This window comes from Terrapene carolina, unplaced genomic scaffold, assembly GCF_002925995.2.
Source record: "Terrapene carolina triunguis isolate 2854851 unplaced genomic scaffold, T_m_triunguis-2.0 Scaffold34029, whole genome shotgun sequence".
Lineage (NCBI taxonomy): Eukaryota > Metazoa > Chordata > Testudines > Emydidae > Terrapene > Terrapene triunguis.
In genome coordinates, this window is record NW_020698380.1 from 153,354 (window position 1) to 170,300 (window position 16,947).

A 16,947-nucleotide genomic window follows, 5' to 3' on the forward strand; every position below is an offset into this window, starting at 1 on the left:
AACTGATACATTACTTGTGGGGTCATGATTAAATTAGATTATAAACATTTCTGGGCAAGGACATTGTCAGCTTATGTTTCTGGAAAGTGCCACGTCATCTCAGATCCTGTAGAAATAATTAAATAATAATAATGCTCCAGCCTCATTCAGGGCCTCATCCATTGCCCATCAGGGCCTGAGAATTCTTCCTTTGGGCATTAGATCTGATCCTCAATCCTGGCAGATAACATATCACTGGCTTTTCCACTACAGTGGAGTCACATCATAGGCGCATTTAACTTGCGCGATTTTAACTATTCGCGATCGGCAAAACAAAAAAGAGAAAAATAACAATTTAAACACTGTACCTGTAGTGCGGACAATTCCGCCCACCATTCCACTCAATGAGCGTTTGACTATACGCGATTTTCACCTTACGCGCTGACTTCAGAACCTAACCCCCGCGTAAGATGCGACTCCCCTGTATTTGCATACCAGCCTTCTGGCTTTATTAGATCTTGCACATGGCCAAACTGAAAGAACCAATAAAGCATCCCCTACTATCCCTTAATAAATTGTAGAAGTGGGGACCCACTGGAAACATTCACCTTTGTATGTCAAATATTGTAGACAGCCGAAAAAGGTGCAGCACCACCACTGTTAACCTCCCCAAAAGGTTCCCCCTGTTACGAACCTGTTTTTATTTCTTTCATATTTTAAGAGGTGAGTTGTTAAGTTTGTTTTTAATTTTGTACGCAATGCATCACAGAGGGGATGCTTCAAAAATAAAATTGCTATTCTAGTGTATTGTAGTAAAGATTCAAATGTTTACCTATCCCTTTTAGATAATCATACCTAAACAAGTTGAATGCTACTAGCTGATTTTCCAGTGAACTCTGCTGTTCTGGTTTAAACACGCACATAAGTAGCAAACCTGTGACTCAAGCGCACAAGTGATAACTGACTTCCAGGAAAGCAGGATTTTTACAGGAAAATTAAAATGAAAGTACAGTTGGGTTCACTTTAAGGGCGTGGTGCAGGAAAGAGGACGAAGATTAGGGTGAGTCACACAAGAACTGAACATTCCACTGTGGAAGTTCCAAACATCAGCTTCTGCTACCAGACTGCTGACAAAAAAACAGGTCAGTTCTCTCTTTTTAAAATTTTATTATGTACTTAGCTGTACACTAAGTGTAATACCGAGCCTCTTTGTAGCTAGAAGGACTGGAGATTTTGCTCTTTGTGAATGTTATTGAAGTTTGTTTTACAGAGTTAAGGATTTCATTGAACCGAGTAATCACTTCCAATTCTGAAAGTCACGTTAATTAATTAATTAGTGACAGATTTGTGCTCATGTGGTACAGTAAAGTCAAATCCGGGGGGAGAAGGGGAAGGAAAAAATCTGTACATTTCTCACTATGCATATTTAATCGTAGTGGTGTTCACATATGCTGCCTACCCACACACGCAGAGTAATATTGAATTCATACCAAAATTCTGTAATCATTTTTATAAGATGTGCAAATATGTATATTAATATTCAGACTAGATACAATGCATGTCTATGAATAGAAATGTTGCTCAAGAATAAGAAATATTAGTTTTAGGGACAAATAGCCACTGTGCAGCATCAGGCAATTATTTAATACAGAATTCAGCTCAGCCGAAACTATATCAGCTATCTGAACATGCCTCACCCTACAAGCTTCCCTGCTTTATGATGCATTAACAGAAATGTCAGAGTTAGTTTTCCTGGAACTGTTTAAATTCCCTTTTTATTAGCCCTTAAGAAAATCTGCTAATAATCCTCTTAGATTAATCATTTCCAGATGAGCTCTAATGTTTAGAGCACTTAGTCAGGAGACCTAGATTATATTTCTAATTTGCTGTCTAATCTTAGGCAAGTGCCTTAATCTCCTGGACCCCCATTTCCTTTTTGGTAAAATGGGAATACTAATTCCTACCTTTGAATTCTTCCAATGAACGCGCTATGTAACTGCAAAAATATTATTGTTGTTGAAACATCTGATTGATAGAAACTACCAGTGGTAGAATGTATATAGTAGTATCCCAAAGTATCCCTTGCCAAACAAAATAAAAATGAATAGAATCCCTTTATCTTCTATACTGTATACTTCACTATGCAGTAATACCAGATGACAGACTTTTATGAAGAAAAACTAATTATCATGTAAAGTCCAGAATAGGAAATCCGTTGAAATGTTGGTTGAAAAATTCCACAGAGGTTAAGGATTAAAAACAAAACCAACTAACCAAAACATCAATATTAAATAACCAGCATTTATTAATTTGAGAGCAGTTTCATGACCAGGCGAGGAAACAATTTTTGGATACAAGTATCAAATGAAAATTTTAACGTTTCTCAATTTTTTTAAAATTCAAGTTTCCAATTTGATTAACCACACACTCATACCTTGCACATGACATTAATAACAATTTAACTTTTATTTGTAGAAAGAAGCAAATTTAAAAAGATTTTCAGATAAATATTCTGAGTAAGGATTTGGCAGATGTTTTCTTTAAAGACAGCCAAAGTTGTATGTGTTTTTTCAAGTTTCAAAAAGCCCACTGGCAGCGCCAGATATCAGTTTAGCATCTGTTTTCAATAACTTTAACACAGTAATATTCTGAAACATTGTAACAGAGAAAATGTGTTTTCTCTATTCAGCAGATTTCTGCTCTTGGCTAGCATTAGTCCAATTTATTTCCAGATAATAGGCCATTACAGGATCTCGCAGTCTCTTTTTACATTAGATGGAATTTCAGCAAATGAGTAATTCTACATAGTTATAGGAACTGGGAATAGGATACAGGGGAAAGTGTACTGTAATAAGTGATTTGTCTACAAGATGCAGACTGGAGATGGGATCTCCTAAACTTCAGGATTAAAGGGCAATAAAAGTCTCATGATGAGACTATTTATAACATGTACTTGTACTTAATCATTAAGAAAATCTGTCAGCATAAACTGAAGTTTTTGGTTTTGAATTATTTCGCTGACCTTTAAAAATTCTCACTAAACACAAAATTGTCTGTGCATAGTATACTGGGAAAACAAATAGGTGGCTTCCTTTCTTCCCTCAGGACTGAGACTGCCTCAGAGGGTATGTCTCCACAGCAAAAGCTGTGCAACGGCTAGCCTACCCAAGCAACCTTGAATACATCAGGCGCAGGTAACGAGAGTAGTAAAGACAGTGCAGCCCTGCATATGTACTCTGTTTGCGAGCCGGTTCTGAAGCCTGCATTGCACTGTCCTCACTGTTATTGTTATGTGCATTAGCTGGATTCAAGCTAGCTTAGGTAGGGTAGCTTTTGCTGTGGAGACATTCCCAGACTATCAATCCTGCAAACAGATCCGTGTAGGTGGACCCTGCACTCATGCAGAGCACCAGTGAACTCAGTATGGCCAGAACTGGGGCCAATTCTGCTCTATTGTTTTTAAGCAGACGCCTCCCATAAGCAGCTGACTTGCATCTGACAAATCTCTCACACACACACACACACACACACCCTGCTGAAATATACAACTGCAGGCACCCCTTAGCAATGTCTGCCTCTCAGTTTCAAACAGTTAGCTCTCCTTCTCAGTGTATGTATTGTGGTAGCACCCTAAATCTCCAGCCAGGATTGTTTTGCTCAGATGTGCTAGGTGCTGTATAAACAGATAGGAAGACACAGTCCCCTCCCCCGAGGAGCTGTAGATGTATTGTTTGTTTGGGGTAGTATCTTACTATTCTCAAATGTATACATAGTATTAATTTTTATTTGTCTTTAGCTTAGATCTTTATACAAACCCTAACGTGTTCTGGGGTCCACTGACAATCTTTAAACATGCAATCAACTTAGATTTGTTTTTTGTCTTGTAGCTTTTGCCATGGGGTGGGGTGAAAATACCTCAATGGACTATTATGAGGACAACGGTGAATCAAACTTCACCTTTGACTACACTCAGTTTGAAATGCTTTGTGAAAAAGAGGAGGTGAGAAATTTCACTAAATTGTTCCTACCTGTGTTTTATTCACTGGCTTTCATTGTGGGAATTGCAGGAAATTCATTAGTGGTGGCAATCTATGCCTACTGCAAGAAACTAAAGACTAAGACAGATGTTTATATCATCAACTTGGCAATTGCTGATCTGTTACTGCTATTCACCCTCCCTTTCTGGGCTGCAAATGCAGTCCATGGATGGGGGCTTGGAAACATCATGTGCAAGGTCACTTCTGCTTTATACACCATGAACTTCAGCTCTAGCATGCAGTTTCTGGCTTGTATCAGTGTGGATAGATATAACGCCATTTCCAAACCCCAAAGTCACCAAAGAGGTGGAAAGCAATGCACCGTAACTTGTATCTGTGTCTGGTTGGCTGCCATTTTGTTGAGCATTCCTGAACTGATTTTTAACACAGTCAAGAAAAACAGTGACCGGTATGGATGCTTTCCTGTATTTCCAATGGACCTGGGAACACTCCTTAAAGCAACCATTCAAATCCTGGAAGTTACGCTAGTGTTTGTGTTACCCTTCCTCGTCATGCTGACCTGCTACTCAGCTATTGCCAGAGCACTCGTTAGGTCTCCAAACGTTCAAAAATCTAGGCCCCTCAAAGTTCTGCTGACAGTAGTGGTTGTTTTCATTATCACGCAGCTGCCCTACAATATTGTCAAGTTCTGGCGAGCCATAGACGTCATCTACTTGCTGATTACAGACTGTGACATGAGTAAAACCATAGATGTTGCCCTCCAAATAACTAAGAGTATAGCCTTGTTTCACAGCTGCCTGAACCCAATCTTGTACGTCTTTATGGGAGACTCTTTTAAAATGCACATTACGAAAATAGCCAAAAATTTTGGATATTGGAGGAGAAGTCGCAATATACCAGCCGAAGAGATTTCTATGAATTGTGACGGCCACACAGAAGAAATAAGTAGCTTTACTATATAGCAGCTGTAGCACCCTCTCTAACCAGTGTAACAGAAGGGAACAATTATAATGCATCTGAGAGCTATTTCCTCTTTGATTAAACTTAAACATCCATGTTACTCTGCAAATCAAATCTGAAGAGATGTTCTGACACATGAACCAGCCAAGATGCTGCAAAGCAGTTCAAAATGGAATAAGACCAAAAAACATATACTAAAGGTAATGGAAACAACAGAAACAGAGTCCAGCTGGAACGCTTGAAAAAAGTGGGATTTAAAGGGTCACAGTGCTACGCCATTAATTAGATGAAGAGTGAATGGACTACATACCGGTATGCTAATCACAACAAATATATACTTAATATGTAAAAAAGAAAAAAAAATATGATGGCACTGAATTTTGTACCCCAGAGTTAATAATCTTCAGTCCTTTAAAATGTAACTCTCCAGAGTTGCTTCTCAAAACTGTTTCAGGTCTTCCTATTGATTTAAAATATTTGTCTGAAATTGCAACTCCGTTTTTCCTCAGCTTTCACTTCACAAATGGCCTGTGAGGCTTGAACTGAGGAAATAGTTCATCTCTGGTATTTCACAGAGGCAGCAGTAAACAGCAAGCTATGGTCCAGTGTTTTATGATTCTAAATATATGTGGCATGTTTAAAAGAGTTCCTTTTCTGTGACAACACAGAATGCCTTTTAATTATATTCTGCTTGCACTAGATTGCAATGAGACCTATTTCCTATTATAGGCACATGCCAAATCTTTGGTTTTAAATCCATATTCATATGAGATTACTCAGAGCCTCATTTTGGTCGTTTCCTGGAAGGCAATTCACATTTCCTGTGACCTCTATAAAATGCTTTGGGAACTGATGTAACAACCAGCAATGAAAATGTCTTACATTTTGCAGATGACACTTATGACCTAATTTTGAACATGTAGCCCTATACTGTGTTATAGAAAATTAGCTTTGATTTGTAAATGTATTGTATGCCTTTATGGATATTTTGCTGGTGCCTGAAGTGCACCTATCTCTGTAGCTTTAGCACACAGAATATAAATAACTGGCTGAAGCAAGAGAGCATATTTATACTCAATAGTTCATGAGTGGATACAGTCATGGTCCTTAAGGAAGGAATTAGTGAGATTAAAAGTACTGGCCTGTGATAGCTAGAAGGTAGACAGTTTTTTTAATTGTCCATATAATTGTTACATTTAAGTGTTTAAAGAATACTCAGTTTCCTTCTACTCTCTGCAATCTGTTTACATGAGTTTCACTGCGAGGATGATTTTGGTAACAAAGGTGGATCTAATTGGCTACACACCCCACATTACAACAGTCTCAAGACATTCATAAGTATTTGATGCAGAAAATAAGGTAATGAATGCAGGCCCACTGAATTAAGGAAGGTGGCTAATCAGTCAGCAAATCCTGTGACTTCATCCCTGTGAGCACAGGGCAAGGTAGGTGGTCATTTGGTTACAACATAAGCTCCCTGTCCTAGGAAGAAGGGAAAACACAAAAAATGAGGAGGCTAGAGCAGGAAACAGATTGGGCTCACGAGAGGAGGAAGATAGATATGTACATAGGCGAAAGATGAAAGGCCGGCTCCAATATAGGGCCTCATTTAAAGCCCACTGAAGTTAATGGGAGTCTTTCCATTGATTACAATGGGCTTTGGATAGGCCCCAAATGCACTCTATTTTGACCCGAAGAAGAGCTCTGTGAAAGCTTGTCTGTCTCTCTCACCAAGAGAAGTTGGTCCAGTTAAAGATATTACCTCCCCCACCCGGTCTCTCTATTTTGAGAAGTGCGAGTTACATGTTCAGACTAACAATAGGTATACAAGAAATCATCAGGCATGCTTTGTAGGTTTAAGCTTATGGACTGTAAGAAACCTGTGTAAGATTAAATAGAAGACAAGAGACAAGCTTCTTCTTTATGTTGAGATAACAGCAGCTATCAACCAGCGATACTCCCATTTTGGAAGGTGACAAATATGCCAAGCTTCCTTTCCACTTCAGTCCCTGAAGTATTAGGCCTACACAGAGCCCTCCATCTACTGGTGATTCTAGATATTGCAGGTCATTAGTAAATTATTAGAGCTATTTGCAAACTCTGTGGATGCATCTCACTATGTAGCTCCCCCCCACACACACACGTAGGTAACACTCAAGCTCCATTCCAATTAGTGTTAGTATAGATCTCACTACACTATATTTGTGGCCCTGCCCTGCAAGGTGCTGAGTGCCCTCAGGTCCCATCGACTGATGGTTTTCTGTTTGTAGATTTTCTAGAAATATAGTAACAGTTATTTAAATGCAATTTAGTTGATTTTATTGGGATTTCATTATCAGAATCTCCTGGGATTAGATGCTAACTTTACAAAATACAACAGTGAAGCCTACAATATAAATGATTTATGTAAACTAGAATTGCATTACGCTATATTAGAATATAGTATTTAGCATATGTATTTCTGGAAAGTCTGCAAAAAGAAAATGATCTTTTTTTCCCCATGAGCTTGGAACTGCTACTTTAAATCATAGTAAATCATAGCACTGTCATTGCTTCAGTTACTTTGCAGTAATTTGGGATACATTTTACATTCATGTTTCTTTTTTTTTTTTTTTTTTTTTTGAATGGGTGAGTTAAAATGTTCTTATAGTACATTACATTGTCTATGCTGATTTAAAGCTAGAAAGACTAGTGCAGGGACAGCAGAATTCCTCTATCCCTCCCCAGCTATCAAGGACAGGAATAATTTTTGTCACTGTGTGGTTCACCTTGTGATCCCCCGTACAATATTTTAAAATCACACCAGTTAACTGCTTCCAGACCAGCCTGTGAAGATACAGATGCTCAGAGGGTAGGATCTAGGAAAGCAGTTGTGCCCCATAGCACTGAATAGAGAGACTCAAGATAAGAATATCCATGTTGTAGCTGCAGGGCACAGGGCCTGGAGTACATGGTCCAGGGAGGCAGAACCAGCTTGTTCTACCTCCAGGAAGAGCAAGGGCTCAAAATAAGCCTTGGTTTCGAGACCTTTGCAGTGATGTTGAAAGTGTAGTTGAATTAATGTGTTATATCCTGGTACATTTAACTACCATATCTTGTTTTCTAAGGGAATACATACAGCAACAAATGATGCTCATATATATTGTATACTTGGGGGCAGGAACAAAACTCAAGGCTGGGATTCATAGTCTGTTACTCATTTAAATGCTTTGGTAAAAAGTTTTTGCACTGTAGCTTCAAGGATATTCACCATTTATGCACCAGCTTATAAAACTAGCTAGGAAGTGAGACAGGAAGCGTTCAGACCAGGGCTAATGCATCAGCACCAAAGCCTAGTCTAAAGAAACAGCCAGGGAAGCATGACTTAAAATAAGAACCCATATAGCTCTCCATAGTACCCCCATTCCACGCACGAGCTGCCAAATATGAAGAAAGCCTCAGGACAAAGCTTAAAATACATGGGTCATCTGATGGAAAGATACATTAGAGGAGTACAGTGCAGCTCAATGTGTCAGCTAAGTAGCTTCTGGAAGGGTTTAAAAGGGTCAAAAAAGAGTAAAAGGGTACAAACAACAGCACACATCCTTAACAGAATTAAAGTTTGGGCTTCATGTATTAAAACCAAGCCTGAATATCACTTTCCCCACTACACCTCTACCTCGATATAACGCTGTCCTCGGGAGCCAAAAAATCTTACCGCGTTATTGGTGAAACCGCGTTATATCGAACTTGCTTTGATCCGCCGGAGTGCGCAGCCCTGCCCCCCCGGAGCACTTCTTTACCGCGTTATATCAAAATTCATGTTATATCGGGTCGCATTATATCGGGGTAGAGGTGTATTTTACAATCCAGCACCCTGGTCACTGAAGAGACACTTGAACTTCTCAGAACTGGAATGCAAATTATTTTTGTTTCACCATGTTCAGAAGGAATTCAAGCATAAATTCATTGTTCTGTACTTACCACTGCTCCACCATTTCTTGCCATTGATTACATAGCTATCTCCATCTCGCTGAATGCTGCATTCCATGTTGGTGGCATCACTCGAAGCAACATCAGGCTCTGTACAACACACATTTATGAGCATGTATAATGGAGCTAACTGCAAAACCATTGTTCATATATTATGGGAGGGGATTACAATTACTTTTGGTTTTGCTTATACAAACGTCATACAATAAAAAACTGGAGCGAAGGTAAAAGAGGTGGGGATAAAAAGTGTAATTCAAGGCTAAAGCAGAAAACACGGACACTATGCTCTCTAATAACCTCTCAACACTTTTGGACCAAGCATTTCAAAATGCAGTCGTAATTAGGGCCATGTGGAAACTTTTGTGTCGTCATTGGAAAGCTAGTGTTTGCTTTGAAAACAACACAATTGTAATGTTCACTATGAAAATATGGGTTAAAAAGTTATTAGAGCTTTAATTATAACATTTGTCTATTTAATTGTAAGACTGGATAAATTGTAAGGGCCCTGGATAAATAATTATTAATTTCAAGAGCCAGTCAAATTTGTTGTTTTTAAAACCCTGCGTGGACTTGTTCTGGTTTATCTCACAGACCTTGGCTCAGGTTTTCTGCTCATCCCAGTCATTGCTGGAGGCAGGGTACAGTCAGGGAGCCAGTTAAGGTGTGTTAATTCTCAAGCTGGTCCCAGGATTAATTGGTAAGTGCCAGATGCAGGCAAACCCTATTTTAGGACAGGGCGGGATTGTATAAACTCTATGCCACCTGAGAACACCCTCATGACAAAGGAATTCTCACCTGGTGAGACAGATTCTTTCTGTACCCTTTGCACTACAAGAGAGCAGAGCAGGGGAGAAAATCTGGGTCCTTCTCTTTCTCTACATCCTCCTAAAGCTAGTGACCTTGGAGATCTTCACAGAATGTTATCACTGATAGAGTGACAGCCTTTCCTTTGCAGCTCCTGCTGTTTGGAACAACCTCCCTTCAGTCTGCTTCATCAATATTCTATTTCCTTCCAAATCTTAGGTGAAAACACCTCTTCTCCTTTGGGAACACAGCAATAAGAGGCATTATATCCTATCCTGTTATCTAAACTCCTGCTGACTTGCAGGAGGCACTTAACACTTTTCAGGATTTGGCCCTAAACCTGTGGACCAAAATTTTCAAACTTGGGTGCCTAAAGATACTCTCCTATATCAAAAGTGCCAGTTTTTCCAGAGGTGTGCTGACCACCAGCAATTTTCACTGAGAGGATAATTTCAGGCACCCGGGTTTGAAAATTTTGGCCATAATGGACAATGTAAACCCAAAAGGAATGATAAGCAATTGCTATACAGGAAGTGCATCACGTTATGGTAGTGATTTTCTACATTACACTTCACAAACATATGAAAGATTTGCAGATGGACTGTCATTGATATTTGAAATATTACATAAGCATTATTAGCTGCTAAAGTGGTATCATATTTAGCATATTTACAGTGTGTTTCATCAGTGATCTCAACGCACTTTACAAAGGAGGGTAAGTTTACTGTATGTCCTGTTTGCATAGTAATTTTGTTTGGCTATTAATAAAAAAGCAAGAGTGAAGATATTCTTATAGCAAATAGATTATTATTAATCTTAACTACGGGAAATGGCAACTACTGTGACTATGGGGACTAAGGATCTTAGCATCTTGCAGAATTAGACCCTCTGGCTGTCGATAGCACATAGAGAGGTTCAAAGCAATGGTGGAATGCAAAAGGTTTTAACACATAATAGCTTGTGTTTCTGCACCTCTCTGCACTGATGTGAAACATGCAACGGGGGGGAGGGGAGGAGGCAGTTTTCAACTGCAGAAACATTTACCTGTCATGCAAAAGCAAGAACTAATTTTCCCTTGAAGAAGAGGCTCAAGCCACTGTTTCTTTTGCTCTTCAGACCCATACAAATGCAGGACCTCCATGTTTCCAGTATCTTGGAGAAATCAGAATGTTTCTTTTTGCAATACATAGTTCATACAGCATAAAATGTTCACAAAATGGTGGCTAAGGAATGGGATGCGGGGAAGGTTTGCTAACCTGGTGCATGACAATTGAAAATTTCTGGGGCAAAGAAGCATTTTCCTGTCTCCTCTGCAATTAATGCATAGTCAACCTGACTCAGACCACTGATGGCTGGCAGGAAAAGGTTCCACAGACCCTCTGCTTTGGCCATTTCCTGTCAGAAGACATAAGACCAACACACAGTGAATCTTTATTCTGAGATTACATTCTGATTCAGTAACCATCTCACCTCCCTCCAGTCAATCTTGCTGTCCCAACTACAGTTCTCCTTTCCTGAGTCTCTATATTCCATTTTTTGGCATAACGTTGAGGCTTCCGCCTCACACTCAAGCTCTCCCTAACTTTTTCCATGTATACATCTCTCTCAACCTCTCTCACACACTCTCTCCCTTTCTTTGTTTCCTTCACCTACTCCTGAACTCCAGGGCTTCTACCACATAGCCACATAAGCCCAGAATAACCACCCAGGTAGCATATGCCAAGCTTCCACACGCTCCTTCAAAAGAACAACTGTTAAAAAAATCTGCCTGCTCCATGAAGTATTCTGGCTAGAATGGCGATAACTCACTGTGTGCACATGCATGCATGTGTTCTGGTTTGCGCGGTAGTATATTGTTTTCCTATTGTGCTTTTGGAATTTATGCTATTTGAATGAGGAGATGGCTAACTGTTTCGGCACACATCACCCCTGTACAAGACTATGCTGTTTCGTGATGGTATGCTCCAATCCCAGGACAAGGAAAGAAAGGAGCTCTCCCTCTCTCTCCACAGTGCTGCAAGGCCTCCCTTATCATGGGATCAGGGTGCCCCCTAAAGACACTGTGAATACTTTATTTAAGCTTTATTAAAAATAGAGAACTGGAATATAGATTAGCAATGTGTGAGGTGAATTCTATTCATGTCAACATAACAATTAAAACAGTTTCAAGTATAAGCACAGCATTTTCTAAAGTGTGTGTGTGTGCGCGCACACGCTCGTGCCTGCATATGTGCTGGGGTGGGAGAGGGAAGGAAGGAAGGGAAAGGCTCAGGGCTTGTCAACACTATGCAGCTTTTAGCGACAAGGCTGCTCTTTTTCGGTACTTTGTCGGCACTTTTGCCGACAAAATACTTCCAGCCCCAGGGGCAGCAGAGCATTCCTGCGGACAAAGCCGCATTCACTCTGCCACTTGCATCGGCAAAACTTTTGTCTTGGGGGGGCTGAGGGGGGGGCTGTAAGTACCCGTGAAAGACAAAAGTTTTGTCAACTTTGCAGTGTAGACAAGCCCTCAGACAGGTCTCCCACTTTTTCTCCAGTCTCACTTCTCTTTTTTAAAGTTTCTAGCTGCTCTGGTTATGAATAAAGACTTGAAAATGTGACCCAGCTGTAACTGATGTAATCACATCTGCCTGAGACTGCAGAGAGCCTGAAATAGCAGCTCTGAGAGGTGTGAACTTCCCCATTCATTTCAGTATGTGCTAACTTCTGAAATGATCACACTTTAAATGTCAGTGTTGTTAACTATTTCACTGCTCAAAGCATGTAAGAAAGGAGATGAAGAACCAATATGAAGATTAACACAATCTGCTCTGAGACTCCGCTCATACTGTAAAAAAGTCTAGATGGAGTACCTGGGCTAAACAAACCTTAAACAAGGTTTAGGGTTAGATATACAGAGACCTCAGCCTGCTTAGTACCCTGGCAAACACACCATTAAAATCCTTTTAAGCTTTTATTAAAAAGATATAGAAAAGCAGGACAAACAGTTAAAGCATTTGGAATGTAAAGTAAGGCTTTCATTTCAAGAACAATCCTTATTCCCTTTCTCTTTCGCTGGAGAGTGTCTTTAAAAGAAAAAATAACCTTTGTTTGACAGTTTTTAAGATAGTAATAACTCTTCTTTTTTGGGGAAAAGAGAAGTTAGTTGAGACAAGCTGGAGCTGGCATTGCGGTTATTAAAGTCTGATCCCATTTCCTAAGAAGATAAACAAGCCAGACACATAGAAAAGAAATAGCAAAGATAGAAAATGCATCTTCTGTCTCTGATGTTGAGTCACTTGCAACCTCACTGCTGGAAAAATACAGGTACAGCACACAGTGTTATCAGCCACTGTCACAGGCTTTCAGACGTATGGCAAATATGCAGTCTTGGCCAGCTAAGCCAGACTCTTATCAGACAGAAGGAAAAAGGAGAGAGTTAAGAAAGAGATGAAATAAGGCAAGGAAGGAAAAGGACTTGGGGGGGATGGGGCAAGACAAAGTCTCACACTGCAGGTGACGATTGGGATTTAGCTAGAGCCAGCGGAGATGGCAATGTCATCTGACTCCCTCTCTCTGGCCTGCTCTGGTTAGGACATTTCTCAGGGATTAGGATGAAGAGGGTCCAGGGACCCATAAGACGGCGGGGGTGACAGCTATGATGGTGAATCTCACTTCAGCAGCCAAATTTTCCTCCCAAAGTCTCTTCCAAAAAGGAGTGATGGGTGGAACAGCCTGACCTCTCATTTTGTTCACCAATTAGGCCTATTTCTGACACATCATTTTGGTTCAATGATTTCTGGTTCCCCTCATCTCTTGATGTCAGTCCTTGAGTTATATCAGTAGGCTTTTTTGTTTGGACTAATTCAATCTGTCTCGCTTTTGTGTCTTTCCCCATCAGCATTTGTTGTTATGGGTTATTGTGACATCTTATGAAATTATGCTCACTTCTTGGAGTTGAGTTCACAATTAGGGTAAATCTGTAGGCCCAATTATCAAAGCATCACCATATGGCAGGATTGTAAGGGGCACAAATGGTTTTATTTTCCTGAGCTTTCAAAAGCTTGGGAAATACTGTATTACCACGTGTATTTTTAAACTGCATTTCCTTTTTAAAAGCTTATTGTATTTTATATGCATAAGAGAAACATGATTATCTAAAAGGTAAACTACTCTAGGTAATATTTGCTTAGGCAATTGCAGCAACTCCCTCATTTCCATCATCACTGCAATACTCAGGCAAACATTCACTTTGTAGTACCTTCAGTTTCTCAATCACTGAAGGTTTCGTCCATCTGTCCAGTGAATTTTCATCCCTGGCATAGTACTCAACCACTTCCTTAAAAACAAACAAACAAACAATAAAAAGTAATAATATATGGTGTCTTCTACTACCTCTTTCCCAGTCTCCACAAACCACAATGAATTCCTATTAAATACTAGAAGTGCATCTTTATTGTACAAGAGTATATGTTAAATAATTAAAAACAAAAAAATTAAATTGCAATCTGATTATGTCTCACACATATGAAACAGATTTAAGACTCCTCATGAAATTTAGCCAAAACAGCACCTCACTTCAGATATAAAAGTGACTCAATACTATTTAAAAGACTTACCTGACGGTGTTTGAAGTTCAACATTTTCTGAAGATATGAGTAAGCACTTGTCATGACTAGTATTCTTGAAGGGTAATTGTATATGAAATTAATGACACCATGATGAAATAATCACTACTATATAAAACTTAATGTATGATGACACAGCACATACAGTACTACCAGTGCAATATTGCAACATGCAAGCTAGTTATCCAATTTTAGTATGCAACAAGTGGAAACATGAAGAATACAGCTGTTTCTCTAAATAACAGATGATCTTTTCATTGTGTACTCAGTCATCTGGAGCACTAGATATTAGCACTGTATACGGCTGTGCCCTTCACAGCAATCCTAATGCTAAAAGTTGCTCTCTATGGGACATTTTGAAGACTAATTTTTTTATGCACTGATTATATTTCACAGTTTTTAGTGCTTTTTATTCAGGGATCTCAAAGCACTTTTCAAACAACTTTTGGGAGGTTAAATGACTCATTATACTGAAAGGTTAAATGGCCTATCTAAAGCCACGCAGTGAATCAGGTTCAGGAACAGAATTCAGGAGTCCTGACTTCCCAACCCCAGCTGTAGCAAACAATCAAAAACAAACATACATTTCCTTTAAAGGATTATGTAGGAAACTTTCAATATTGTTTTTTGTTAGTTAAACACACATTCCTTAGAACACGTTTTTTCCTGAAGAGAAACAAAACTAGTTGTGACCAAAAGATAGCTGCTTGAGCTTTGACAAAATCTTTCAGAAACAAGAGGTATCTTTCATCTGGAGGAGGTACATTAAGAAATCATCTTGTTTTTCATAATTATGGACCTCTCTGGCCATTTCCACTATCAGCTTTCAAGCCTACATTAATGTCAGACACATCTAGGAACTGAGGGCATGTTGATATATTACAGAAGTGTACTTAATATCAGATATAAACAGCACTTTACCTTTCACATAGCCCTTTCTAACAAGGGCAAGGTTAACATTCCACCCAGGATGGGGGGGGGGGGTAAGAACAGCAGCCTTCTTCCTGGATGACAAACAATCCTCCAATGCAATTCTTCCCTCTGGGACACAATCAAGCCTCTAACATTCATAGTAGCATAGTATGACTCCTCAAGAAGCAACATCCTATAGTCCTGGGAACTTACAGTCAAATACTTTACTGAATATTATATTAACTTCTAACAACATCACTAAAGCAGGACACCAACGTTTTTATCAAATTAACCTGGTTGCAAGGCATGTTACCTACCACACACCAAACAAGAGACCAGTCTAGAGAAAGTAAACAACCTAGCGCTGCAGGCAAAGAACAATCACAGGGACAAAATGCATATTCAAGTAGAGTATTAGTCAAAAAACTGCTTCTTTCAGAAGGCTTGGATCTTCAGACTCCCAACAAGCAGATTGTCCTGAGGGTCAGAGATGTTGTAAGGGAGTTAGTCACAGTGCATACTGTAATGCAATGATTAGTCATGACGACACATTAAACAAGGATAGTTGGCAATGATTATACCATAGTTACCTTCAGCTAAGGATCTCAAAGCACTTTACAAACAATTAATTATCATAAACAACTTTGTAAGAAGAGAAAAAAAATAGATACAGAGAGGGGCTGAGCAACATCCCTAGGATCACACTTAAGTCAGCAGCAACATTGGGAACTCAAGTATCAACCCTAATCTCCTGCTTTCAACACTCCCTTGGAACTGAAGAACCATGAACCTCAAAAAGCTAAAGGAGAAACAATCTGGGCCAGGACTCAGGCAGACCCTGTATGGTAACACTGTGTGGACCGTCAACATCTTCCAGTTTGTGAGCTAGTCAGAGCGCAATAGTGCCTATCTATGTCCAACATCAGGAACCCCCTTTGCACTCACTCACTACAACAGAGTTCTGTCTTTTTTCTACTGTGAAAGATACTATTGTATGTGTTATTAGTAGAGTATTTTCCTCCATTCAATATTCTTCCTTTAGCATTCACTAATTCATAGACTGTACTTTGGATAGATTTTGTTGCCAAGGCTATACTGATTTATAATGAGTCATAATCTGCAATCATCACTGACTGGACAAAATTAAGCTCTGTCTCTGTTCCTAAACAAAGTGAAGATGTGAGCTGTGAAGTAAGCTCTGCATTTCTGCACAAACACACTCTACTTCCTGAAGAAAAAGCTTCTACCTTTTCAGCTGGAAACACGTGCTGCTTCATGAACCGCTTCACCTTCAGCAGAACCTCCTGGCCTTTTTTAGTCTGCTGGAACAGCTCTCCTGTACCGCTGGGTTGTGCATCACTGGTGAAAGAAGTTCTAGGGAACAAAATTAAAATAAATAAATAAGGTCAGGTTCTCCTGATGTTAATACAAACTTCCTTACACGAATATATAACTATTTAAAGAAATATATAAGAAAGCTGTGAAAGGTTTGACCTGAGTTAGCCAAGCCTTTTAGGGCATATCAACACAGGGATAAAAGACCCAGGTCAGCTGACTCAGGCTCGTAGGGCTTGGGCTGCAGGGCTGAAAAATTGCTATGTAGTCATTCGGGCTGCAAGGATTGAGGGTCCCACAGCTTGGACTACTGCCCGAGCACAAATGTCTACACAGCAATTTTTCGGCTACGGAGCCCGAGCTCTGTGAGCCCAAGTCAG

At 39.6% G+C, this 16,947-nt stretch overlaps 2 protein-coding genes across 2 annotated transcripts in view; one reads left to right on the forward strand and one right to left on the reverse strand.

The window, feature by feature from the left end:
• Positions 1-16,947, reverse strand: part of LOC112102150 (acyl-CoA dehydrogenase family member 11) — a 55,231-nt gene that overhangs the window by 23,071 nt on the left and 15,213 nt on the right. The window contains exons 9-13 of the mRNA XM_024193262.2: positions 16,480-16,606; positions 13,954-14,031; positions 10,970-11,108; positions 10,758-10,865; positions 8,901-8,999 (exon numbers count right to left, since the gene is read on the reverse strand). Coding sequence (XP_024049030.2) covers positions 8,901-8,999; positions 10,758-10,865; positions 10,970-11,108; positions 13,954-14,031; positions 16,480-16,606 — 551 coding nt within the window. The remainder of the gene's footprint in view (positions 1-8,900; positions 9,000-10,757; positions 10,866-10,969; positions 11,109-13,953; positions 14,032-16,479; positions 16,607-16,947) is intronic.
• Positions 900-5,469, forward strand: LOC112102152 (atypical chemokine receptor 4). Its single transcript, XM_024193266.2, has 2 exons — positions 900-1,121; positions 3,867-5,469. The coding sequence occupies exon 2, from the start codon at positions 3,875-3,877 to the stop codon at positions 4,937-4,939; it is 1,065 nt and encodes a 354-aa protein (XP_024049034.2). The 5' UTR covers positions 900-1,121; positions 3,867-3,874; the 3' UTR covers positions 4,940-5,469.

What these genes read in the sequence shown, in the direction of transcription:
- LOC112102152 (XM_024193266.2), top strand. Translation starts at nt 3,875, where the DNA reads ATGGGGTGGGGTGAAAATACCTCAATGGACTATTATGAGGACAACGGT.